The 25,498-nt window shown below is 39.6% G+C and overlaps 2 protein-coding genes across 2 annotated transcripts in view; both read left to right on the top strand.

The window, feature by feature from the left end:
* rbm20 (RNA binding motif protein 20) overlaps positions 1-7,481 on the top strand; it is a 63,010-nt gene extending 55,529 nt beyond the window's left edge. Inside the window, exons 6-14 of the mRNA XM_074662908.1 lie at positions 472-618; positions 1,414-1,545; positions 1,627-1,706; positions 1,786-2,470; positions 2,545-2,631; positions 2,721-3,285; positions 4,346-4,411; positions 5,073-5,194; positions 7,413-7,481. Coding sequence (XP_074519009.1) covers positions 472-618; positions 1,414-1,545; positions 1,627-1,706; positions 1,786-2,470; positions 2,545-2,631; positions 2,721-3,285; positions 4,346-4,411; positions 5,073-5,194; positions 7,413-7,481 — 1,953 coding nt within the window. The remainder of the gene's footprint in view (positions 1-471; positions 619-1,413; positions 1,546-1,626; positions 1,707-1,785; positions 2,471-2,544; positions 2,632-2,720; positions 3,286-4,345; positions 4,412-5,072; positions 5,195-7,412) is intronic.
* A 2,040-nt stretch (positions 7,482-9,521) lies between these two features.
* Positions 9,522-21,642, top strand: pdcd4b (programmed cell death 4b). Its single transcript, XM_074665445.1, has 12 exons — positions 9,522-9,656; positions 9,913-10,019; positions 10,420-10,737; positions 14,747-14,841; positions 15,087-15,200; positions 15,312-15,533; positions 17,464-17,561; positions 17,700-17,814; positions 20,488-20,595; positions 20,725-20,835; positions 20,925-21,064; positions 21,152-21,642. The coding sequence occupies exons 2-12, from the start codon at positions 9,977-9,979 to the stop codon at positions 21,210-21,212; spliced, it is 1,425 nt and encodes a 474-aa protein (XP_074521546.1). The 5' UTR covers positions 9,522-9,656; positions 9,913-9,976; the 3' UTR covers positions 21,213-21,642.
* The last annotated feature ends 3,856 nt before the right edge of the window (positions 21,643-25,498 follow it).

Raw genomic sequence — 25,498 nt, 5'->3', positions numbered from 1 at the left:
GACAAGGGGTGATGACAAAAGGGGGTCACGATTCTTGGCAGCTTTGAGGGATTTGTGTGAAATGTGTCACAAGTCTGGGGCGAGTCAGCTGACAAGTCTCCAAATCCAGACAAGAAAACTTTCATTATCACTGCAGCTCCACTGCCAAGAAGCTATAAATAGCCTCCCTGAGGAGGACTGTGTGGAGAAGGGGACATGGCGTGTCGTGTTGGTTAAAAGTTAGACGGATTAGTTTCCCCATGATGACAGATTGCTGCCTTTTTACCTCGAGTGAACTCTGTTTATTTACTCTGTAAAGTGATTAACATCGGTAGTTTTATGTTGCATCTTTGTCACATCTTAACTTCGTCGCTGGTGTACTTTAAGGTGTACTTTAATCTTTAATTTGTTTTCATATACGATATATGATTAAGAATTTAAACAATCATTTTAAAAAAGTCTCTAAAACACGCTTTGTTTTCTATTCTGCAGCCTTTTCCTCCCAGAAAGGCCACCGCAGGTCGAGTCATTCACATCTGCAACCTCCCCGAAGGAAGCTGCACAGAAAATGATGTCATCAACCTGGGGCTACCTTTTGGCAAAGTCACCAACTACATTCTCATGCGCTCCACCCATCAGGTACTAAACTTCTTCGATCGACCATCAAGCTTTCTTTAGCGTTATCAAACAATGCACTGCAACTCAAGACAAGCAGAGCTCCAAAATGCAAAAAGAAGAAACAGGAAATAAAAAAACAGAGGAGATCATTGAAAACTGGATCCAAACTCCGACAGGTTGTTCATCAACTGATCAAAATCCACCGTTGCAATATGGGAATTCTTGTCATTTTTCTCCTGGTTTTAGATAGACTGTAAGGAGCTCATATGAAGTCTAATGAGATACTTTTGACTAAAAATAAGACATAAACACTTGCTCAGATTTCAGTTTTTGCAGGTTTCCAGCAGAGTTCACTCTCAGTTTCACCTCAAATGTCCCACTCACTGAGCGTTTCTGAAGGCGCTGTTCCTGTGATGTGTCAAAATTTGAAAATCTCACTTTCTCTGTGCATTTTTAGGATCATCAACACCTTTTTCTGCTTCAGATGTTACTGTATGTGATATCATGCATTTTGTTTCTGTTGAAGTGCTGGAACATGACAGCTTACTCAGGTGCTCCGGTATCGGTTATTCAAACTGACCTGCTGCGTTGGTATCGCCCCGATCAGCTTTAAAGCATTCTGAGAGTGTGGTATAAGATACCGAGTCTGAAGTGACTGTTCACATGATTTATTACAGTCATTACAGCTGACACCTGATGATGATGATTTTTCAAGATCCACTCGCATCCAGGCAGACATTTGAGGTCCAAAAAGATGTGCTTTAAAAAACCTTTTAGATGAGGATGATGTCTAACAAATTTCTCTTTCTCCATCAGGCGTTTCTAGAAATGGCGTACGTTGAAGCAGCTCAAGCCATGGTTCAGTACTACCAACTTACTCCAGCCATGATTAACAATCAGAAGCTTCTGATTCGTATGTCGAAGAGGTACAAGGAGCTGCAGCTCAAGGTAAGACAGATGATCGAATGAAAGAAGACATCAGGACTCTTTTCGGATAACATCCTGATTTTAAAGATGTTTTTCCTGTAGAAACCAGGGAAGGACGTTCAGTCGATCATCCAGGATATCAGCTGTCAGCGGGAAAGGGACGAGATGCAGGAACTGGAACAGTAAGAGAACTTTACTGAGAGGAGAATGATGATGAAATACTTCATGTTAAATCTTAAGGTATCAATCGTTTCCTTTCAGGTACATCCCGGAGAGGGCTCGCTCTCGCAGCCCCATCAGCCGGTCCCTCAGCCCCCACTCCCACAGCCCCAGTTTTACATCATGCAGCTCAGCTCACAGCCCCCAGGCAGCACCATCACGGGGCCCAGAGAGGGGCAGCAATGGCATGGGACCTCGCCGTGGCTCTTGGGATTGGTCATCCCAACTAAGAAGGGTTGAGGATGAAAGGGACAGAGACGACCCTTGGAGGAACGGAAGCAACATGGATGATGATCGACTCAACGGACGTCGGAAGGTTTACCAGAAACCTGTGGATCACATCAGCTCAAGACTGACGGATGATCGAGGGGGTCCAGAAGGAATGAGGGGCAGCCGAGACCGGCACCCACGAGGAAGCCCTCAAGGCATGGCTTTCAACTCTTACAGGAGCATGGAGGACGACTTCTACATGAAGGAACAAATGTACAAGTCAGACAAGCTGCAGAGGTCACCGTATCAGAAGCATGATGCAAAGCCAAAGAGACGGGATGGAAGTGACTACCACGGGAGATCGAGGCACTCTGAGTTCGAGCCGGGCGAGGAGATGCTTCGAAGGACGCAAGAGGACAGGAGGCAGAGTTCACCGGGCCGGGGCAGGAGCAGGAAGACAAGCAGGAGTGTTAACACTCCAGAGAGATATGAGAAAGAGAACGTAGCTAAAAATACTGTAAGTACAGTTTCATTGCGTGTTACTGTTGTACTGGGTGATGTAACAGACGTAATATGAAATAATTTTTCCAGGATCGACAGTCAAGAAAGAAATCCGTGTCGCCTCAGAGAAGCAACAATCCAAAAGAGACAGCTGAATGTGGTAAAGATCAAGACCCTGTAAGTTTGCATTCTGGTTTCTGAAATCTGTTAAGGTTGCTACAGGTGTTGCACAGATTGACAATTCTTCCCTTGATCCTTTCTCCAAGGTGAAAGTGTACGAAAGTGAAGACGACCCTGATGAAGAATGTTGGTATCCTAAAAACATGGAGGAACTGGTCACAGTCGATGAAGTGGGAGGAGAAGATGATTCCATCGTGGAGCCGGACCTTCCTGAACTGGAGAAGTTCGTGGCCTGCATCAAGGAGTCCAGAGAGGAAGAAGCAGCGGTGGAGCAAACACTACCGCCAAGCGCCTCTTCTCTGGAGATGCAGGAGACGACTGTAGAGGAACAGTCCTGTACAGACGCTGACGGCCCGGCAGAAACAACATCAACAGAGAAACCAGAGAGTATTCTAACCACAACCAGTCCTGAAGATGTGAAACAAAGTTCCATGACTCCGGATGCCATAAAAAATAACCTGAGTGACTTTCCAAGTGAGGAGTTCAAGGCTGCTTTTGAGACGACATGTTCGGAGGAAAATGAAACCAAAAGTTGTCCAGAGGAGCTGATGGAAAATCGTGTTTTAAAGGAAGGCAGTATGTTGGAGAGAGGACAGGACGCTGAAACGGTCGTACATGATGTGCAACAGAAAGATGACAGTCTTAAAAAAGGTACTTTTCAAAATGTCTTTCTTTTCGTAATCATAACTTTTGTATCGTGCTTTTCTATCTCTCTTCTTGGTGTTTTAGAAATCTTTTATTACAGCCTTTCATTTTAGCCGCTCCACAGACAATGTCAGCTCTGATTGGCCAGCCTTCTGGAGGCTTTTTAGGGGGCAAAGCTATGGGTAGACCTTGATGTTTAAAGCCTGTGTTAGGAGATCCTTGTGTGATAACCTCATCATTTAGCAAGTCTCAGGAAGATCTCGCAAGGATTTTGTGGAGGATGGAAGATTGCTTGCACAAAGGAAGTAACAAAGGAAAATTGTGTGATGTAAAAAAGTAGGAAGGGAAGATTGTTGAAGGAAGAAAAGAAAATCTTGTAAAGAAAGAAAGGAAGGAAGGAAGGAAGGAAGAAACCATTAGGGGAGGAAAGGAAGATTGCTTGAAGGGAGGACAGAAGGAAGGACAATCGTATGATGGAAGAAAGATTGCTTGAAGGAAAGAAAGAAGAAAGAAGATCACGTGATAGAATGGAGGTAGATTGCTTGAAGGAAGGAGAAAAGCTTGCTTTAGGGAAAGATGGAAAACTGCTTGAAGAAAGGAATATCCCATAAAGGAAGGACGGATTGAAAGACAATCACATGAAGTAAGGAAGATTGTGTAGAGGATGGTAGATCACATAAACGAAGGAGGAATGATCCTATGACGGAAGGACAGGAGAAAGGACAGTTGCATAAAGGACGGACGTCTGAAGATTCCCTAAGAAAAGGATGAAAGATCACTTGAAGGAAGGAACGAAGGAAGATGGAGTGAACATTATGCGCTTTTTTTAAGAACGTAGCATTTAGATTAGTTTACAGACAGATTCTGGGATTTCTACAACATACTACCATCTGAACATCCAGCAATGTTACTTTATATGATGTTTAAGTTATGGGAAAGCAGAAAACTCCGTCTTTGAACACACTGGTTTGCTCCCTAAACGCAATAACAACTTGATTCCTAAAAGAAGCATTAGGAAATGTTCACTTGCAGCCTACCTAACTCTTAATCTGCGCCTTGTTTCCAGAGATCGAAGCGCTTTCACCACCTCAAGAGCAAGACAAAGCCGTCAGTGAACACAGCATCCCTTTGGGTAAGCTTAACAAGTTTTATTATCATACGGGGCCATCAGATTTTCTAGATACACTCAGGAACATGTCATGAAGTGTCAATGGTTGGATTAAACCCAGTTCAAGAGTACTTGAAGCAATCTAAATTTAATCCCTGATACTGATGGAGTCTTTAGCCTGTGGTCTTGGCCCCAAAGATAACCTTGTATCATGTGCACCATTAATAAGTGCACTGACAACCTGTTGCATTAACACTCTAATTGGCTGGAATTGCTTGGCCACTTGCTGACCTATTTCCGTGAGAAGGCTGTGAAACGCACCCCTGAGGAAAGAGTATTTATATTATCATTAGAGCTAGGATGACACGGCAGGCAGAGCTCATGCGCCTGCTGCGCGCAGGCTTACATAAGCCTGGGAGCTTCATGACAACAATAGAGCTCTGCACAGGCACAAGAGGAGGGCTATTTCTGGAAACCGGTGCCCTGTTTGACCAGACATACCTTTCCCATTGATAGCATGGCTGGGACACATTTAACACTGATGAATCATCTGGTTGTTGTTGCAGGGTTTTAATTTGTCTGGTTTGGGGGCTGTTGTTTTGATTTCAAGGTTTCATCAAGGTGTAACTGTTCAGAACACTCAGCGGGTTAGTTTGCTCTAAAAGTTTTGCGCTTTGTCCAACAGGAGTGGAGTTTATCGTGCCGAGGACGGGCTTTTACTGTAAGCTCTGTGGGTTTTTCTACACCAGTGAGGAAACAGCAAAGAGCGCCCACTGCCGCAGCACCGTACACTACAGAAACCTACAGGTACACCAACACTTCAACCACTCTTTCCTCAACGCTGAAAGGAGAATGCCAGCTTTAGATAAAATGTGCCCCTGTCCAGTTGCTTCACTTCTTACAAAGCCTGTTTTCCTGTTTTTACAATGGTTTACTTTCTACCTCATTTTCGTAATTCTCATCATGAAAAAATGATTTGTCAAGACAAACTAGCACAGGACAAAGAAACGTCAGTTGAGAAACACCACATGAGCCCAGCAGTTGCTCACACATCTCACGATAACCACGGCCCCCCTTGTCACTGAAGGTCACAGGGCGTTTCCTGAGAGAGGTCAGCCCAGTCTGTATCTGTTGTTTTTTATTGTTTATGGGCTCAGGGTTTCCATGTTTTTAAGTTAAATTTACCTTTGTTTTGTAAAAACATTTAATGAACGTGTTTTTCTTTTTCCTTCCTTTTATTTTTTTTATTCTACACTTCAGACTAGATGTTTTCCAATGTTTTAATGCCTTTAATATGAGCCACATTCACCTGACCAGTCCAGAAAAATGTATCACTTCAAGTTTTTAACCTCTTAAGACCCAAGCTTTTGTCTGGTGTGCAATTTTTAATTCACATTGCTTTTTGGGATCAGTAAGACCTAATAAGTATATAGGTATATAATAAGTATAACTAAACTTGGTCATTGTACAGGAAGTTTGATTTGTGCTATGAATTTTGTATTAATTCTTTGTTAGTACTGTTATTGCACATAAATATGTTATTTTTTCACCAATTTGGATATAATGTTGTGATTTCACCCAAAGATGATGTGGGCAGTGCCCTCAAATGTGGCTAATCAGTCAAAGTTTAAAATAAAAAAGTATCATGGGTCTGAGAGGCAGAAATGTTATGGTCAGATATGTGGATGCTAGGTCTTGAATGTTAAAGGCAAAAATGAGGTCTGAATTGCTTGTAAAAGGTTTTTTAAATCTGCCAAGTGAACAAGAGGAAAGTGTCTTGTATTAAGACATTACTCTAGTTTTAAGCACATTTTTGAGCATTTTTTTTCCATTGGCAAATCTTTTTTTTTTTTAACTTGTTGCAAGCAATTTGGACCTAATTTTGTCTTTAAATAACTTGAAATTAAGACATTTTTCTGGAATGATCAGTTGAATGTGGCTCATATCAAGTTTAAAAAATCATTTTTTTCTTAAGTCAAAAACACTTTTTTAGATTTCAGTTTTTTGCAGTGTACCTTTGATGGAAAGCATTTTGTAACTTGCACTTTGAAAGGTGTTATACAGATATATATTTTTAAATTTGTACTAGTATGATCATCAATATTTTAAGTCATTTTTGATAGTTTCTAAACTTTCATGCACTTTTTAGTTTAAAATTCTTATTTAAGACTGGCATATCCTAGTGCACCTTGCTTTTTTTTTTCAAATTCATCACAGTTTTGCACAGTTTTGTGATGCAAAACACCAACAACAGATCCTTTTTGTGTTGTTGATGTTGGTTTTTATGTCAAACACAAAATGAACAAGGGTGCATGTAATAGGCGTGGAGAATTTAAAAAATAAGACAGCATGCCGACAGGGACTATAAATGGTAGATGATAAGATTAAGTCTGACTTTCGGTTGAGAAACAAAAGAAGCTAACAGGAGCCAGGATAAGTAACAGTTTTACAACATGAATAAATAAAACAAAGAAGAAGAAGACAAATAGACGTATTAGAATAAAAACAAAAGACGTAGGGATATGTACAATTTAACATGCTCAATGCGCGTCAACTTGCAAGTGTATTAAGTTTCCAAAAACTGGCCATTCAGCACTGAGCCAACTCACATTTGTCTGACCCCCGACTGCGCAGCTGAGGTGATCTCTGGAAGGAGCGATTCCCCAACATTGATGGATTACGTTACAGGGGTGGAAAAAGTATTTAAAACATTTGTGCCGTCTGTCAAAGCCCTGTGTGTGCGAGTTTTTAAAAAATTAACACGTTCCTGATGCATTCGTTTGAAAAAGCACATCATCCACTCGGTAACTTTTCATAATCTAAATATGGAAATCTGTTGAAGAGCTGAACTCTAACATGTTGACCCTGGACTTAAGACTATTCTGAAAAAATATCAACTTGGGCCTTTATTAATTTTTTTATTAAATCACACTATTGTTTTTTATTATCACCAGTTTCTGTTTTTTAAAATTTGAAAACAAAAGTGTGTCGTGGTTTTAAAACCTGTTTCTTTCCTCTCCTACAGAAATACTTGTCCCAGCTTGCTGAAGCAAGTCTTTCAGGCGTACTCCCTGACCCCTCAGCCGCTCAGTGACATCAGCTCGACGTCCTATACCAGCAAACGCTCTGGGGGGAAGGGGCGTGAGGGTGTGCTGTAAATGCAGGTCAAGCTAGAGAAAGTCTAAAATTGCACTGGTTTTAATAATTGTGCTTTGATGCTCTCAGTGTTGTACATGCTGTTTAAAGTGGCAACTATATTTAAATATAGCTTCATCATTTTTCTTAAATTTGATTTTCATGTATTGTGTGTATTTAAATGTTTTTTTTTTCAAGGATTGAAAGTGTTTTTGGGTAACTTTCAGGAAATTATTTAACAGTATTTTTAAGTTGAAATCTATGACACTTATCCTAGCAGGTGATACATTTATGATAATTAATCATTATAAAATGACTTGAATTTTGTGCCAAGGAATGTTTTACTCAGTTTAAGCACTGAGGCAGACTCTCAGGTAAGATGTATTCAACAGTATTTAACGTTAAGCTCATTTACAGTGTTATTTATATCTTGAGTTTTACACTACAGGCTCTTGCTGCAGGAAAAAAAGCAAATAATTTGGATTTATGACCATGCAAATGTGCAAAAATGTTGATCATCTGTTTGACTTAATCACTGGTTAATCTCAGTCCCATTATCTGTAACCGATAATGCCTTAAGAATGGAAAACCTTTATCTGGACCATGCAGTGTTTCATGTATCAGTGGTTCATTCAGAACCACAATCAACCCAGACTGTTTTTGTATACTGTGAATGTGGATACTGTGGCATCACTGATGTTGTTTTATTTGACAAACTTTTCATATGATTTTTGATTCAAGACAAAAACTTGAATAAAAAGTTTGAACTTTTTCAACACATGTTTTTGTCTTTGCTCCTGACCAAGGAAAATGTTCTCCATTAGGGGGGGGAATGGGGAAAAGATGTCGAGATATTTGTATGGCAATTAGGATCTGAATACGGGATGGGTACCTTTCACATTTGAAATGGTACAATACCGATGCCCGGTACCTGGCAATTGGTACTGGTACTCAATGGTACCAATGGTTTGTTGTGTTTATGTTGTAAAAAATATCAATGGCCACTTGTTCAAAAATTATATATATATATGTATATATATATATTTTTTTTTCAGGACCCATCTCTAATCTGAATTTTGTTCTATCTCTGAAAAATTAAGCTCTTTTCTTCAAGATAACAAGATAAATATCAGGAAATTTAAGAACCAACCCAGTGGATTCAATGTTATGTGTCTTCAGGCTTCAAATCATTAAGAAGTATAGGAGATAGATAAGTATAAATTAGATTAGGACAAATTATCCCATTATCTTGTGTACTTGAGCTCATAAAATGTACTCTTGAGTCTAATCAAGAACAGAAATTGAATCGTTTCTTACTGAACTTATTGGAAAAAAAAAATTCATCATGAACTCTTAGGGCTTCCGTAGTAAAGAAAAGGACCAAAAGCACCAGAGACTTACAATTTTTAAAAGAAACGACTGCTGGGTTAAAACAATTGTTGATTCCACTGCTTAAAATGTGATTAAATTAATATTTTGATTTTATTTATAATTCCATAGTACCCGTATTTGGACTGACTGGTTTAGAGTAACGGTTTGCTCCTCCTGAAAATCTATTTTAAGTTTAAATGACTGAAGCATGTAACAGGACCATATGGAGCTGGAAGGAGAGTTGGAAAATAGCTCCCCCGAGTGTTGAGGTAATAAAAACACCTGTGTAACGCAAATGGATTTGCAAACATCCGTGTTTAAGTGCATGTGAACAGAAATACACCCTGCTACTCACCACGGTTAAACGCTACTACAAAAAAAAACGAATTAACTCCCTCAGGATATGAATGTAGAATACATGTTTTTCTTGATAACACTTACCGGTAATTTCTTGTTTCAACCAATGTCTTCCTTTACATTTTGCTTGTTTTATTAATTAAAGCAGAATGTGGTTTATATGATAAAGAAATGAACAGATTTCTTTACTTCCGGAGGCAGCACTTTACTCTGTGCTGAAGTGCTGCAGAACATGCGAGAACAAAAATCCCGTGTTGCATTCTCATTGGCTAATCCTTTTAAAAACTCGCACAGCTCTGGCCAATCAGAGGACGCGAACGCTACTCTGTGTTCATTGCGTTGCTGGGTAGAGAGAACAGACACAACAGGGTTGGTGTTGGAGTTTGAAGCTTGCACACAGCAAACGGTGAGTGGCTTTATTTCCATCCAGTTTTAAATATAACGGAGACTGAAACGTGAATTTGATTTGTGGCGGTGTGAGTGATTCGAGGATGTGTTTTAATTTGAAGTCAGACCTGCTAACGGCTCTTTGACGCTAGCAGCGTTAGCCATTGTTTACCAACATTGAATGACTGTCGAGGGGGAGGGGAGGCTGTTGCGTTGCAGCATGTCTGGACATGTTATTGATCGATTTAAAGTCTGTTTTCTCTTTAAAATTACAGATACACGTCGAAATTATTATTTCTGCACGCTGGTTTGCTGCGGAGTCTCTTTTCTACTGTGAACATGGCAACTGACTGCGAGGCCTGGCTGAACGCAAACCCCGTTGGTAAGTGTGAGAGTCTGCCTGGTTTAAATGTCTCATCAGCTGTGTCAGATGTAAGGCAGTAGGGTATTTCAGGAGGAAGTAAGAGTGTTTTCGTTTCTCATTTGCACAGTCTGCAGGTTTGCACGTTGATTTCCCCTTCAGTATGTTGATACCTGTGCTCTTTTAGCCTGTAGTGGATGACTGCAGATAGCTGTACAAAGATACATCTAGAAATGAAAGTAGTGCATGCACATTTTCCTTAAATGAAAGATAAATGTTGTGTTAAAGTGGCTGAACCAAGATGGAATGTATTCTTTGCACTAACAGTGTTAGTATTAAATTGATGTCCCAGATAGTGTGTCCTCAATCTGCTCTGTAGTAGCTCCATACTCTTCTCATACTCAGTGTTTTTTTCCTACAGAGGCTGATGACCTGAGCGACTCTTTTCTATCCGGTGATGAGGACAATAAAGGATCACTTACATACAACAAGAACATAAACAACGAGATTAACGGCAACTGGCTGTCCTCGTCTAGTAATAACATTCATGAAGCACGGCTAAAGGCGAAGGCCAAGAGGAGGCTGAGGAAGAACTCGTCCCGGGACTCCGGCAGAGGGGATTCTCTCAGCGATAATGGGGATGCTGTCAGGGGGTCTTTGGTGGCTCCCACCAGTCCTAAAAGCAAACTACTTGACAGAAAATCCCGACTGGGGAAGGGACGAGGTCTGCCAAAGAAAGGTAAGAAGGTTGAAAGAGGATGTACACTCTGATACCAAAGAATCCCTTTCTTTTAAAGGATTAGTATTTGTTATTTGTTACCTCAGAAGTAAAAGTAGATCAAAGAGCTAAAGGTGTTTCACTGCCAAAAGGGCTCCAGCCTCCATCAATGTGTGGCCTACTGCTGTATTCAACTCCTGGCTGGCCTTTCAGGAGCCGTAAACCAATTGGCCTGAGCACAAATGGCTCGGTGATCCAAATCAGGTCACATCCACTTAAAATAAGACGTTTCTTTAGCTGCCATCTGCTTTGAAAAGCTCTATGGAAACTTCTGGAGGTTAGATAATAGTCTTAGTACACTGGTTTACCAGAAGTTTCTTTTGTTACATCCTGTCGGTGTAATGCGGTGAATATTTCACCTGCTGATGAAGGCAAATGGCTGATACTTTAAGGGGAACTGAGGCATGCGATAGCAGTGTTTTTCATCACATTTGCAGCTGCTCATCAGTCGGTGTGATTCCTCTGATTTCTCTCATTGCCTGAAGTCACTTTGCTTCTCCCAGGGGAGCTGGTACAGGAGTAGACTCTCTAAACCCTGTGACGTCTGTCTGGTTACATAACATCCACTGCCATTTCATCTGCGCCCCGAGCACTCCAGAATTCAAAGTTCATGCATTTTTATGACAAAACACACATGCATGAAATTTCAAGCACAAGCAAAAGAGTTTTAACTTAGCAGGTCTGAGAGCTGGGCTAAATATAGAAAGATGTCATATGCCACATGCCGGGCCACACGAAAGGAGGTTTCAGCTTGTGTCACAAGCTGCTTGGCATTGCCCTTCTTAACCGTCTGCAATCTGTTAGTGCTGATCTCAGACCGAGCAGATGTTTGTTTGTGTAACAGAGGCAACCCCGTCGCCTCTCAAAATACAAGGATTAACAGCCTGGGTTAAAAGATACAGCGCTGAAAGATGACGAGACACATATCAGAGGGTACACAATATGTGTAGCATCACAAGTTAAAATCAACTAAGTGATTTGAGTGTCCACCTGCCGGCACTAATAGTTTAAAGTTAAAATCAAAAAACTGTAACTTAAGGGAGTGTTGTGTCTTATTTTACTAGAAAAAAAGTGACTCACTTAACTTAGTATGAGACCCATTCACTCAAAGAGTTAAGAAAATGTCTTATTTAAAATACTAAAAGACACAACTGAAAAAAAAATTGAAAAAAAGTCTGCCAACATGGTAACAAAAACATAATGTTTGAATTATCTTGGATTAAGAAAGATAGCTTGGTAGAAGAATCTTAAAAAGTACACTTTTATAACCCTATAGACATTTTTTTTATCTGCAGGTGTTATTTTTGTCCTCTGCTCTTGTTTAAACAATAAAATAAGACAAAACTCGTGCTTAAGTTTTAGTTTTTGAAGTACAGCTCAGTGGGTTAGTGAGTGGCCTTTAAAGATAAAATTTTGTATATTTCAAAAGCAAACCTGCAGTCTAAGGAGCCGTTTACACGAAAACCGTTTTAGGACGAAACGCAAAAGTATTGTTGCATTTTGGCCTCTTGTTTACATGGAAACAGCGTTTTAGCCAAATCTTAAAGGGGACATATCATGCTGATCCGTGATTTAATACTTACATATAATATAATACATTTGAAAACGAGACCTTACACCCCCTGAATTTTCAAAAAATGAGATATTGTATTTTTTCTGATATCCTAGAACGAGATTTGATGCCTCTGAAAATAGGTCATTGCCATTGGGCCGCGAGATTTTGACCTTCATGACGACACGAGGATCCTTTCTTTTTATTGGAGTAATCTGATAAAGCAGCTCCTCCTCTGTGATGTCAGTTAGTCACACAACCACCACCGAGGGATACACCCACCAAGAGCCGAGTATAAACATATAAACTATACATGTTACAGTAGCGGTTTGACTCACCACACTGAAGCGTCCTGAGATGATCTGTGTCCAGGTGGATTTTCTTCCTCCTGAGCTGCAGAACCGTCCGGGTCTGACTCGGGGTCCAATACAAAAGGACGTATCCTACACTCTGCCATTTTATTAGTGCTATCAATGCCTTACGGTGAAGTTTTGGCAAACAGCAAACTCGCTCAGTCTGCTCCATTCAGTATGGCGATTTTGTAAATACTGCCATGCTGCAAAAACCGCCCCCTGGCTCTACTCCCTCCGCCCCTCTGATAGAACTGACCAATCAGAGCACAAAGGGCTGTGACGTTGCGAGGTCACTGGAGGTCATTCTCCAAACGGAGCGTTTCAACGAGATCTTCAGAATGGCCTAAACTGAGGATCTTGAGAACGCTATTGTGGGGCAATGAAGGAACTAAATGACTTGTACTGAGGGCAGAAATGCTTTACAGGCATCCTAGTCTGGCATAGTGAAGAGGAGAAACAAGCAGGATATGTCCACTTTGAACTAAAACTTTTGAGAACGGGCTTCAGGGTGGAATATGTCTTTAACGCCGCCGCTGCCACTGCTATGTAAACAACAAGCTAGAGCTTTCAGTGTTAAGGATGGCGTCACACTTATTTTGCTAGACTTGAAGTAAGGTCCCAACAAAAACTGCTCCCCCTGGTGGCTGGCTGTAGTATAGGTCAAAAAATCCCCAGTCATTCCAGATGGGCTGTGGCCAAACTTTGGAAAATTAACAAACCTTGTTGAAACGTTTCTCACATCTAACTGTGGTGGTGATTTGAAGATATTATCTGGCTGCTTTGTACTCTGGTCTTCTTTCTTTTCTGAAAAGTTTAGTTTTCATTAGATATAAGGGGTTAAAAATGAGGTTTTACGCCACGTTTAACAATGATTGACAGCTGACGTTCTTGTTTATTTTTGGGGTGGATTGTTAAATGTGTTGGGAGGTAGAGTCAAGAAGTGATAAGACTCTCAAAAGAAAAAAATATATATATTATTTTTTCACCCAGCTCCACTCAGATGCTCCCAGAATCCCTCACAGTCTCTGCTCCACAGACTCTGGCTACCATTGGTTGCGGTTGTGACGGGAATTTTAGCTTCAAAACCGTATAACGGTAAATGGCGATGCCACGCTGTCCACTCTTTATACAGTCTATGGTTGCACCACTTCTGAACTTCTGTTTGGTTTATTAGCAGCTGGCTACTTTTCTTGTGTCCTGTTAAATGGTGTGTCTCTACAGTAGATCCATAGCTACTGGCCTGGTATGAATACTACGGCGTTTTGCAGTTTCTCAGCATTTCCCTGTAAAAACAGATTTGTTTTGCTGCATTTTTTTGTGTTTTCGGGCGAAATGTTGCGCAAACGGCGCTGGTGGCATCTTATGCTCTGGCTCTTACAATCATCGGAGGTTATCAGTCTTTGATTCCAAAAGCTTTTTGTTTTGTTACAATAATGTTCCCCGACGACGTAAGGATTTGCAAGAATTGTTGACAAGTTTACCTAAATATAGTTTTAAGTCTCATCCTTTGATACGCTTTTCCCCAGATTCCATTTGACTTGCAACTCTGTAATAGTTCTGATTTTTGCAATATTTAGTTTGCTTTTTTAACAGCAGACCAAGTGAAAACTTGAATGATGATGATGTCTACAGACTATATCAGGAGCCGTATTTTCCATCACATTTGAGTCAGTTTCTAGGGTTTATTCAGGAGGTCTGACATCTCAACATTTTTCTGAACCAGCTGTTAAACAAAGGCTAAAAAGAAAGATTTAAATTTGAGAAAAAGACAATTTCGAACAAAAAATCCAAAATGCCCAGGTATCCGAACTGGCGTCATGTCCTTAAAGGCTGGATTGATTCATCCCTCAGCTGTTCATTTCTGGAACATTGTCACAGATTTGTTAATTCTCTAAAAGTTTCTCCTTAACTTTCCTTCCACAGTAATCATAAAATCTGACCTCAAGTCTCAGTTAAATGATTTTTTGACTTCCCACAGCCTTCCTCTTTTACTCCATCACCCAAAAATGAAGCACGATGACGCTGTGTAACATGAGCCCTCCATTGTCTGTGCCTTCGTCTGCAGGTGGAGCAGGAGGGAAAGGAGTGTGGGGGAGATCTGGGGAAGTCTACGGACCTGAGGCGGTAGACGTTAAAGATCCAAACTACGATGATGCTCAGGTACAGACTGCAGTGTCCTTTTACTTCTGACGTCACGCTAGGAGGCATACATTTCATTTTAAAGGAGCTGCATTCATCCACCTCAAGTCAGTGACTCATGACATAAAAATGAATCATTAGGTTTAAAATAAAAAGCAGAGCTCCAGAGTGACTGGTCTTTCTTTTCCTGTCGTTCCTTCTTTTCTTTGTTATTATTATTATTCTCAGCCACATTTCCTAACCTGTGCTGTGTTTGTGTTTGACAGGAAAACTGTGTGTATGAGACTGTTGTGCCTCCACTGGAGGAGAAGGACTTTGAGAAGACAGTTACCCCTATAGTGCAGGAGTACTTTGAACACGGGGACACCAATGAAGTAGCGGTGAGTTCCCAGAACTGAAATCTGTCTCTAAACATTTGCTTAATGCGACAGAAGATAAAATCTACAGGAGAGACTTGCCGCGTACATTGATCTTTCTCTCGTCTCTTACAGGAGCTGCTGGCCGAGCTGAACCTGGGCACCATGCGGAGCGAGGTGCCCTCGTTGGCCGTGTCGCTGGCCCTGGAGGCCAAAGCCAGCCACCGCGAGCTGACCTCCAGGCTGCTGGCCGACCTGTGCGGCTCTGTGCTGTCGCTGAGTGACATGGAAAACTCCTTTGACAAACTGCTCAGAGAGCTGCCAGACCTGGTCCTGGACACACCTGGGGCCCCGCAGGTGGGTGCACTGAGGGACAGGAGCTCTCTGTTTGTACACCAGCGTGAGTGTGTGTGTGTGTGGAGGTTAATCTAACATCTGAGAGTCGTGTTGTGCAGAGAGGAGGGGGACTTCAGCCTCATGTGGTCTGTAGGGTTTTTGTTTTTTTTACTTTTCTTGCTGTGCCCGACATCAGAACAAAATGTTCAGCAGAGCAGGGAACACACACACACACACACACACACACACACACACACACACACACACACACACACACACACACACACACATGCAGGCTGCAGTGGAACATGGGGGGAACACTCTGTGGTTTCACAGGCTGATGTTTGTCAGAGAAGGTGTGTGTGTTCGCGTGTGTGTGTATGAGAGCTCTGCCCTTTTCAGCCTGCACAGACATGAGAGTCCACGCTATTGTCTGTCTGTGCCTGCAGAATGCAGGCTCAGCAAAGGGTCACACACACACACACATTGCATCTCATGGAGCCTCACTGGCCGTGTCACCCCCACACTCTCACGTCTGTGGGTTTAAAGGTTGTTATGAAAGTAAACTTTCCCCTCCTCTGTTGGTTCACCCCCTTTACCGCTTTCCCTGTTTCACACACTCACACACACACTGAAACACATACACACACTCACACACAGTCTCACAGACAATCACCCCTCACTCTTTTGTCTCTATATACGTAGCTGCTAATGTAGCCAAAGCAACAAGTCAGACAAGAGCTGCCTCTTGTTTAAAAAAGATAAATGGCCAAGCTTTGGTAAGGCCTCATGTGCAAAACAAACACTTTTAAGTCTGTAAATCATGTGCAAAACAAACACTTTTAAGTCTGTAAATTGTGATCAAACCAAACACTTTTAAGTCTGTAAATCATGTGCAAAACAAACACTTTTAAGTCTGTAAATCATGTGCAAAACAAACACTTTAAAATCTGTAAATCATATGCAAATTTAATGCTTTTAAGTCTGTCAATATTGTGTACAATGAACACTTTTAATTCTGTCAATCTTGCGCAACATAAACACTTTTAGGTCTGTAAATTGTGAGCAAAAACAACAGTTTGAAGTCTGTCAGTCTTGGGCAACATGAACACTTTTAAGTTTGTAAATTGTGTGAAAAACCAACACTTTAAAGTCTGTAAACCTTGTGCAAAACAAACACTTTGAAGTGCGATTATTATGTGCAAAACAAACACTTTTAAGTGCAATAATTATGTGCAAAACAAACACTTGTAGGTCTGTAAATCATTTGCAAAACAAAAACTTTTAAGTCTGCCAATCATGTGCAAAATGAAAACTTTTAAGTCTTTAAATTGTGAGCAAAACCAACACTTTTAATTCTGTCAATCTTGTGCAACATGAACACTTTTTATTCTATAAATTATGTCCAAAATGAACTCTTTTAAGTCCGTCAATAATGTGCAAAATGAACTCTTTTAAGGTTCTGACAGAATTCTACTAAAAGTACCGGGTACCAATTTACGTAAAAACAAAAGGTACCATGTTTAGGTACCTAAATGCATCCTTGTGACTGTGAGGAAGTGGAAGAGTAGGAGATTTTCCATGCTGGACATGAACACAGCATTACAAAGTTATATATTGAAGAATAAATATGCTAGATTGAGAAAAAATATATATTTTATTTTCAAACAAATTGATACTTTTTTTAATCATATAAACACAAAAAGGTACAGAAAGTCGGTACCCTTGAGTACCAGTACCAATTACCAGGTACCGTCTATCCGTATCGCATCGTTTCAGATGTGAAAGGTCTCCATCCCTGGTGTGAACAAACCCAAACAGACATGAAGCCACTGACTGTTGTCTTGAATTTCTAGCGTGGACTAACTAAAAACAGTTGTGATTTTAACAGTTTCAAAGACGGTTCATGAGGCTGTGATTACATCTTTACCTCTCTGCTCTCTCCAAACAGCTGGTGGGTCAGTTTATTGCACGTGCTGTTAGTGACCAAATATTATCCAAGAGCTACATCGAAGGCTACAAAGGAAAAGTGGGCTGTGAGTTCACCAGGTACGTGATTGTTTGCTGTCAGTGTTAGTCTCAAAGGACAAGGGTTGATGTGTGAAAGGTTGGATTTTTTTTCTTTTCTTTTTGCAGCAATAAATAAAGTTAGTATATCCACAAACCCTGGCTGTGTTTTTCTCACAGGGCGGCGTTAGACAGAGCGACGGTCCTGCTGAAGATGAGCATGGGAGGCCTACGCATAGAAAACCAATGGGGAGCAGGAGGAGGCCAAAGACCGGTCAAACAGCTCATCAAAGAGGTGAATGATAAAAGGAGATATTAAATCCTGTTGGTGTTTTTTTTTTCTGATTGAATTTGTCTGTACAACTCATCTGAAAAGCTGCTTCTGATCTACAACAACAGAAAAACAGATGTGCGGACAACATTTCATTTGACTGGAGAATTTAGGTTTACAGGAGCTCGCAGACGAAAAGCTTCAGCTTAAATCAGCAAAACCCTCAAAGGAGCCAGCTCACTGAGTAGTACTTCCTGTTTCACCTTATCAGTCGATCTGTCAGGCTACTTACTCTATAAAAAGGGTTTCTCATTACACTGGGTGTGACCAGCTGGTAATTTAATCTGGGGGTGTGATGGCACAACCCTGTGAAAAAGACTTTGCAGTGCGGGACATTTCTTCAGCCACGTTAAGCTAGCTTTCACTGTTGCGTTTTTTTTTGTTGTAGCTTTTCTTGAACGACATACATTGTACTCCTCTGCCGCCTCATAACACAAAGACACATCTGTTTTTTTCTCCTTGAAGCACAAACATAAATCAGCCTTCCCATCTTTCCTGAAACAGCTTTCACTGTGCATCAACTTTTCTCTTCCTGGACATTTTGGGATCATCAGCCATTCCCATAGAATTGCGCAAAAGCTAAATATCCCAATAAAGAAACAGTAATGGAAACAACGCATTTTCGAAAAACCTCTCAAATTTTGATAAAAAGTTTTTATGTTCTCATGAGGCGGTCTTTCAGACATTTCAATGCTAAACTTTGTCGCAAAAGTGCAACGGAGACACCTTTACCGTACCTTGTCATAACAACGCTCCGGCAAGGCGAAATTGTTCTTTATCGTAACTTCAGAAATATCGCAGCGATTGTTTTATTTCTCAATTCAACTAGCTGGGAAAATGTCACTGATGTGAAAACACTGCAAACTAGTGGCAGTATGCCGTCACATTGTGGGTAACATGATCCGTAGGTATTGTGGGAAATGTAGTTTATGGTCGATGCAGCCTTTTGAATGATCTATTATAAGACAGTCAGACGTTTTAAGCTCTTGCGGGCTGCCTAACATGGCGAGACGGGCCATATTCAGCCCGCGGGCCTTGAGTTTGGCACATGCGGTCTAAAGTATGACTTTTAGACTGTCTTATATTTCCTCTTGTTAACATCTTTTGTTAATAGATTTTAAAAGATAGTAAAACAGCACACAGATATGACCCAGCGTTTTAAGTCACGCCTCTGGAGGTCGGTCTTGGAGTTGGTGGCTGTGGCCCAAACCCAGTCTGAGCCTCATTGGCTTTTATCACCCCCCACTTGCCCTGTTTCTGGTTCCATCTGATAAAAGGACTAAAAAGACTGACTCAAAAAATAGAGCAATGCTGAATCTGATATGAACGCTCTCTTAGCGCCAAATGCAGACAGACTTTCTGCTTGGTGAGTGCATTTCAGAGCCTTTTTGTAACGGGCAAATAGTTGCACCAGAAGAGTGTTTTTGCTAGGGCTGTCATTTTAACACATTAATTAGATTGATTAATTACACCGCAAATTAACGCATTATATAAATTAACGCAGATTAATCTGGATCCCAAACCCGCGGGGCGTTCTAAGACGCACTTATTTTCAAATGTCTGGTATTTTCAAACAGTTTGTCCTACTTGGAAAAAGTGGTGTTCTCGTCAGACTTTCAAATTTCCGACGGTCCCTGAATGTGTCACACCTGACGTCAGCAACATGCTTTAAGGGGGGAAGCGAGAGTGATACAGTCCACGTCTCGTTTATTCACACGTCCTTTTTGAAAATCTGCAGAAAATCAACCGTTTGCTCAATTCTGTAAAAAACAGATAATTCTACACTCTTTACTGCATCAAACAAGCCCTGAATGATCGATATATATCCTGTATTAAAATCTAAATAATTCTTTGAAAATTTGCTTCCATCTTCCTGGTGTCATGTTTCAGCTTGGGGCTGCTCTGCACCAATCAGCAACAGTTTGTGTGTTCAGAGCATGTTAAACTGAGAATACTTCACTTGTCTTTGATCCAAGACTTGAATAAAGTGTTTTGTACATAGTTCCTCACAGTTTTTAGCCTTTAGCCCTGGTTCTCCTGACCTCATAGAAGTATAGAAGTTCATATTGCAGTGAAAATTGAGTCCACATCGAGTAAAATGTGACAGAAGCAAAAACCGTCCTAAAAATCAAATCAGCTTATCTTAGGTGCAGGACTGTGTAGATTTTGTTAAGGTAGGTTCATGTGTTCCTTATGCCTCAGGGTACCTAAAAATGTGTTGTATATATTCCCACCTTATTTTTTAAAGTCTTTTAATGTAATTTTAATGTCCTGGAATTCAAATTCTTTATTTTGGGACCTTAAGTAGATATGAGATTGAAATTAGATTAATTAGATTAATTAATTACAAATCCTGTAATTAATTAGATTAATTTTTTTAATCGCCTGACTGCACTAGTTTTTGCCCCATTTCTGGTGTGGATGTGTCACTGTTTACCACTCAAGCTTGTCCACAGGGAGCCACATTTTTAGATATAAGACTTTGTGACAGTGCGACCACTCAAGGGTTCAATTCAGTTTTTGTTTCCGTGGCGTGGCCCAAATCCTTAACATGATCTTCAAACTAATAAACACTGAGAGTCTTTTCTGACTTAAAGAAAATAAACAGCATGTATTCTTGTTTCTCTCCCTGATTAGATGAACCTGCTGCTGAAGGAGTACATCCTCTCTGGAGACAGTAAGGAGGCGGAGAGATGCCTGAGAGACCTGGAGGTTCCACATTTCCACCATGAGTTTGTCTACGAGGTAAACACAAGTTAAACTCTGCTCCTAGTGATTTTTTTTAATCCTTTAGAGAGAAATGTGTTCAGTATTATACAGTGTAGATGAAAAAGCGTCATTGTGTGCTCTGTTTGTCACTGCGGTGTCCCTCAGGCCATCGTCATGGTGTTGGAGTCAAAGGGAGAGAAAACATTCAAAATGGTTCTGCAGCTTCTCAAGTCGCTCTCCACCTCCTCTATCATCACCGTGGACCAGATGAGAAGGGTAAGGCGCCTCCTGGTGTCCGAAACGTGAACTGCAGGGAACTACATCACCTGCATGTCAGATGTCTGACGTCTGTCTGTCGTTCACAGGGCTATGGAAGAGTTTACATGGACATTGCTGAGATCAACATCGATGTCCCGCGTGCGTACTTCATCCTGGAGCAGTTTGTCGATAAGAGCTTCAACATCGGGATCATTGATGTGAAGATAAGAGACCTTTGTCCCTGTCGGTGGGTGTACACCTTTTCTTTCACCTCACACATGTTCCTGAACGTCTTTTTGAGCGTCTGTTTTTAACATCCTTCTGCGTTTCTCAGGGGACGGAAGAGATTCGTCAGCGAGGGAGACGGTGGCGTCGTCAAACTTGAAAGCTACTGAAGGAACCTTTTTACGTGCCAGATGTCCTTCGAAGACGAGGATAAAGCTAATTTTTTACTCGCATATTTTTCAAAACTGTTGGGTACAAATATAATTTCCCTTCAAAAGAATGTACATTTCTGATATCGAGGTTGGACATAAAAAAAAAGAGAAACTAAGCTGCACTTTCGATTGAAACTGAAGTAGAAAACATTCTCCAAGGTGTTTCAATACAAACATTTACATAAGCTAACCCTTAAAGTGCCACACCTCTCCGTGTCAGTCATTCCATGTTGTTTTGTACAGTATTTTTCTTGATTTCACTGCCACTCCTTTTGTGTTTTCTAGAAGCAGTGTTTGTACAGAGATAACTGGTTTGTGTCAATAATAGCTTTATAAAAATGTTTAAAAAAATGAATAAATAAAGGGAAGTCTTTGGTTAAAGGCTCCAAAACTAGCTGCTGTTTCTGTTCCAGACTTCACTTATTTTTAAAACTGCATCAAAGTGTGCACAATGAAAAATAAAAACACCACACGTCACCACTCACTCTTTCATTTGAGAAATCAATAAATAAAACATTTTAATAATGTAAACATTTACACATACAGTCCTGCTTTTGTCACATCACGCTAAAGTCTTCTATGTTGCATCTACTGCGACTGCTCCTTCATCGCCTGCTCCTGCAGTTTGACGGCCTCTTGCGCCTCCATCTGCATCTTCTCCAGTTTCTCCAGAGTGACGGATTTGAGTGGGAGCAGCTTTGGTTTGCACATCACCATGGTGGGGACGTCTTCCATGGAAAGTTGCCCTGTGGATCGAGCAGAACAGATACCAAAAAATAAAAATGAAACACCTCATTTCTTCCAAATTAAACTCTTGGAAGTCAAACTTTGGCAGCAGCAAGCATATAAATCTCTCAGCAGCAATGTACGGTAGCCCAAGGCGAGTAATGTTTTGTTTTTTATCACAAGTGATTGGTAAGAAAAACAAACATTGATTTGAAAGAAAACTTAAAATTGAACATGTCACGTAAATATACCAAAACATTACTTTCCTTACAATTTGGAGTCCAAAAATCTCTGCTTTTGCTCTGACAGCCTCACTGTTACTGTGATTTATTCACAACTTTTACTACAAATAGAACACTACGGAAGCCCTAGAAGGTCATGATGAATACATTTAAATTCTCAGGGTTTTTCTTGTTTTTTTCAACATGAGCTTATTCCACTTGTATTCTCAAGATCTCATGTCATTGTTTTCTAGAAATCAAATCTAGTCTTTCTCAAGATCAATCATGACCCTTAAGGGCCTCCATAAAAATTCTAACTATGGCTTTTTATTTATTTTATTCAAACATTTAAGCATCATTTAAACCTCTAAGCAGTAATGTAAAGAAGAATTGACATTCAGCAAAGCTTGTTTCGCCACAGTAAGATAATTTTCTGGTGATCTAAAAATAAAATCAGTCGTTGGATTGCTGATATTGGCCAGAAGAAGACATGCCAACTGCCTTTTTGCTGGTGCTCGTATGATTGTGCTTTTGCAGCTTTATGAAAAGCACAAAGAAACAGAAATTAACTTTTTTTATATTAAGAAAAATGGGTTGAGATCTTGAGAAAGCAGATCAAATTATTTAAAGAAATATGAGAAAACAAAGCCCCCCTCTAAGGCTTCCATGAATATTCAAACTATGTTTTTTTTTCCTTTTAATTTTGCAATTAAAGCATCAAAACCTTTCAGCAGCACTGTACTGAAGAACAAAGAGTAAACACAGCTTGATTTCCCAAGATAACAAAACCGTTTTCTGTCATTTTCTTCCATTTTATCTAGAAAACAATATTTAGAGCAAAGATGGTGAGATCACAAGAAACTGAAATTTATTTATCTTGGGAAAATCAATGTATTTAACAATCACCCTTTAGGGCTTCTGTAGAATGTTATTGAAACTTGTACAAAGGTCTCTGAGGAGGTCACCCCAGTGAAAGCAGATCTTTTTGGAGCCTGTGAACTTTAAATTTTTAAGGACATGCTTGACATTGTCAGATTAACTGCAATGTCTTCACCAATAACTTTTCCCAGTCACTCATTACAGTAAACACAACACATGCTCTGGCCTTGGACAGCTTGTACACATTTAGGATATCAAACACCCAGTCACTGACCCAAATATCCTCACTATACAGCAACAATATCAATACTGTTTATCTGTAAATGGACTAAAACAAGAGAGCACACAGCACCCAGCACCCACTGACTCATTTTGCAAGCTTTTGCAGATTTCCAAACAGTTCACATGTTGTGTTGAGCTCCACAAACAGCCTTTTGTCCAAACTAGTGCAGTCCAAATAATGAAGTGCTGTGGTACAAACCTTGTTTGGGCAGAACTTCTCTGATAATTGACTTGACTTCTGGCATTGTGTCTTCTCAGCTCCCTGCTGAAAAAAGGTAAATGTATGGGATTACAGTGTGTGCTGAGATAACATGTCTAATATGGGTTAAATAGCAGACATCTTCGGGGGATAAAGCCAGTAATACCTTTGTTAGATATGTACACACATCAATTGGTAAGTGTCGGGATGTATTATAAATAATCCTATCTAAAAGTATCTGACTGGTGAAGAGTGAAAAGTAAAGAATATGGTGAAATCAGGCTTTACGATACCAGGCTAACAGCTAATGAGCCAGAGTTAGCATGAAGTAAAGCGGCTCAGTGATGTTTCTCTTTATTTATTTCTCTTCCTAAAGAGTTTAATCGCGCTAACAAACCTGCTGCTGTGTTATTTCAGCACATTGAATGGCAAAAACATCGCCTGGAAAGTGTAATTGAGGATTATCTTACCTTTATCGCAATGGAAAGATTATAGCTGTTGTCAAGGCAACACTCCCGCAGGGATCACGTGACACTCTTCTTCGCTTTCTTTTTCAGGCTAGGTATTTTACCGCCATCTAACGGCGACTTTTGGAACAAAAAAAGTAAAATATCGATAATAATATCACTCCATGAAATTTGATCAAACGGTCTTTTAAAAACTTTTCAGTTTTAGTTTCTTTATCTCTTAGCCACTCATGTCATGATATTTGCTCTTCTTTGGAAACAAGAACTATTTTTGGGGGTTGTATGTACCACCTTACATATATGTAATACTAAAATGAATAAAATCACTGTAATAGAATCCATAGGATAAGATCTATTGAATACCATCAAATTTCTAAAATGAAAATAATTAAATAAAAGGAGTAAAAATAAAATAAAGTGAATAAAATCTAATAAAATTAGTTCACATAAATAAAATAAATAAACTGAAATGATGTTAAAAGTCATGATAAAAATAACAGTTGTATACTGAGTCCAGGGCCTATAAGAAATCATTGTAAATTGTCGTAAATTTAAAACTAGATTAGAAAAGTTTTTGGTTAGCTTTTCAAAAACATTCAGAGATTTAGTACCTTTTTATTTGGTTTAATTTTTGTGGTCCTTTTTCATTAAAGCTTTTTTTATTTATGTTTCTATTTTTATGAACTTCTATTTTCTAGCATTGAAATTATGATTGGTGGAACTTTTGTGTTACATTTTGGTGTTATTAGTTTTTCTGGTTTCATGTTGTTTTGTTACTAGATGTCGAGGTGTATATCATCTACCTGCCCCAAAATAAACCAACCCCTGCTTGTAAAAATAAAATAATCTAAAAACCATGTACATGTTGCGACTACTTATTCTAGACTTTAACTCATTTAAATTAATTTTAATTTTTTTGTAGTTACAGAAAAACCATATTTAAACTATGAACCGTTTCTAGATTATTATTTTTTTTTACCAACAAAATATGATAAAAGGTTTTAGAAAATGTCCAACCTTATCAGCATGGCCCTAGCTTCAACCCGTGGAACTGGGCCAAAAGTGACAGTACATTATTTAACATCAATTTGCAGTTATTTGTTGATTTAAAAAATAAATAAATAAATAAATAAATAAATAAATAAATAAAATAAAAATAACTATATAATAATAATAATAATAATAATGATAATAATAATAATAATAATAAATAAATTATAATAATAATTTCTATTCATATTTCTTTCCACACTTTTAACTATTGTGGATTTTTTTTTTCCAATTGCAATGTATTTAGTAGTATAGCCATTGATTTATTTTCCTTTACTTTATTTCATTTTAACCAAAGCCAGATCTGATTCAAGTTTTTCATTTTTCTCCAAACAAAATATTGTTTTTGTGAGAAAATAAATCACCAGGTGCAACACTAAAACTGTGCCAACACATTTCATAAATTATGAGCGGTATGTT

Source organism: Halichoeres trimaculatus, unplaced genomic scaffold (genome assembly GCF_033239565.1).
Source record: "Halichoeres trimaculatus isolate MK-OKI-2021-1 unplaced genomic scaffold, fHalTri1.1 fHalTri1_scaffold_2, whole genome shotgun sequence".
Classification (NCBI taxonomy): Eukaryota; Metazoa; Chordata; class Actinopteri; order Labriformes; family Labridae; genus Halichoeres; species Halichoeres trimaculatus.
This window is presented reverse-complemented; position numbering and strand designations above follow the sequence as displayed.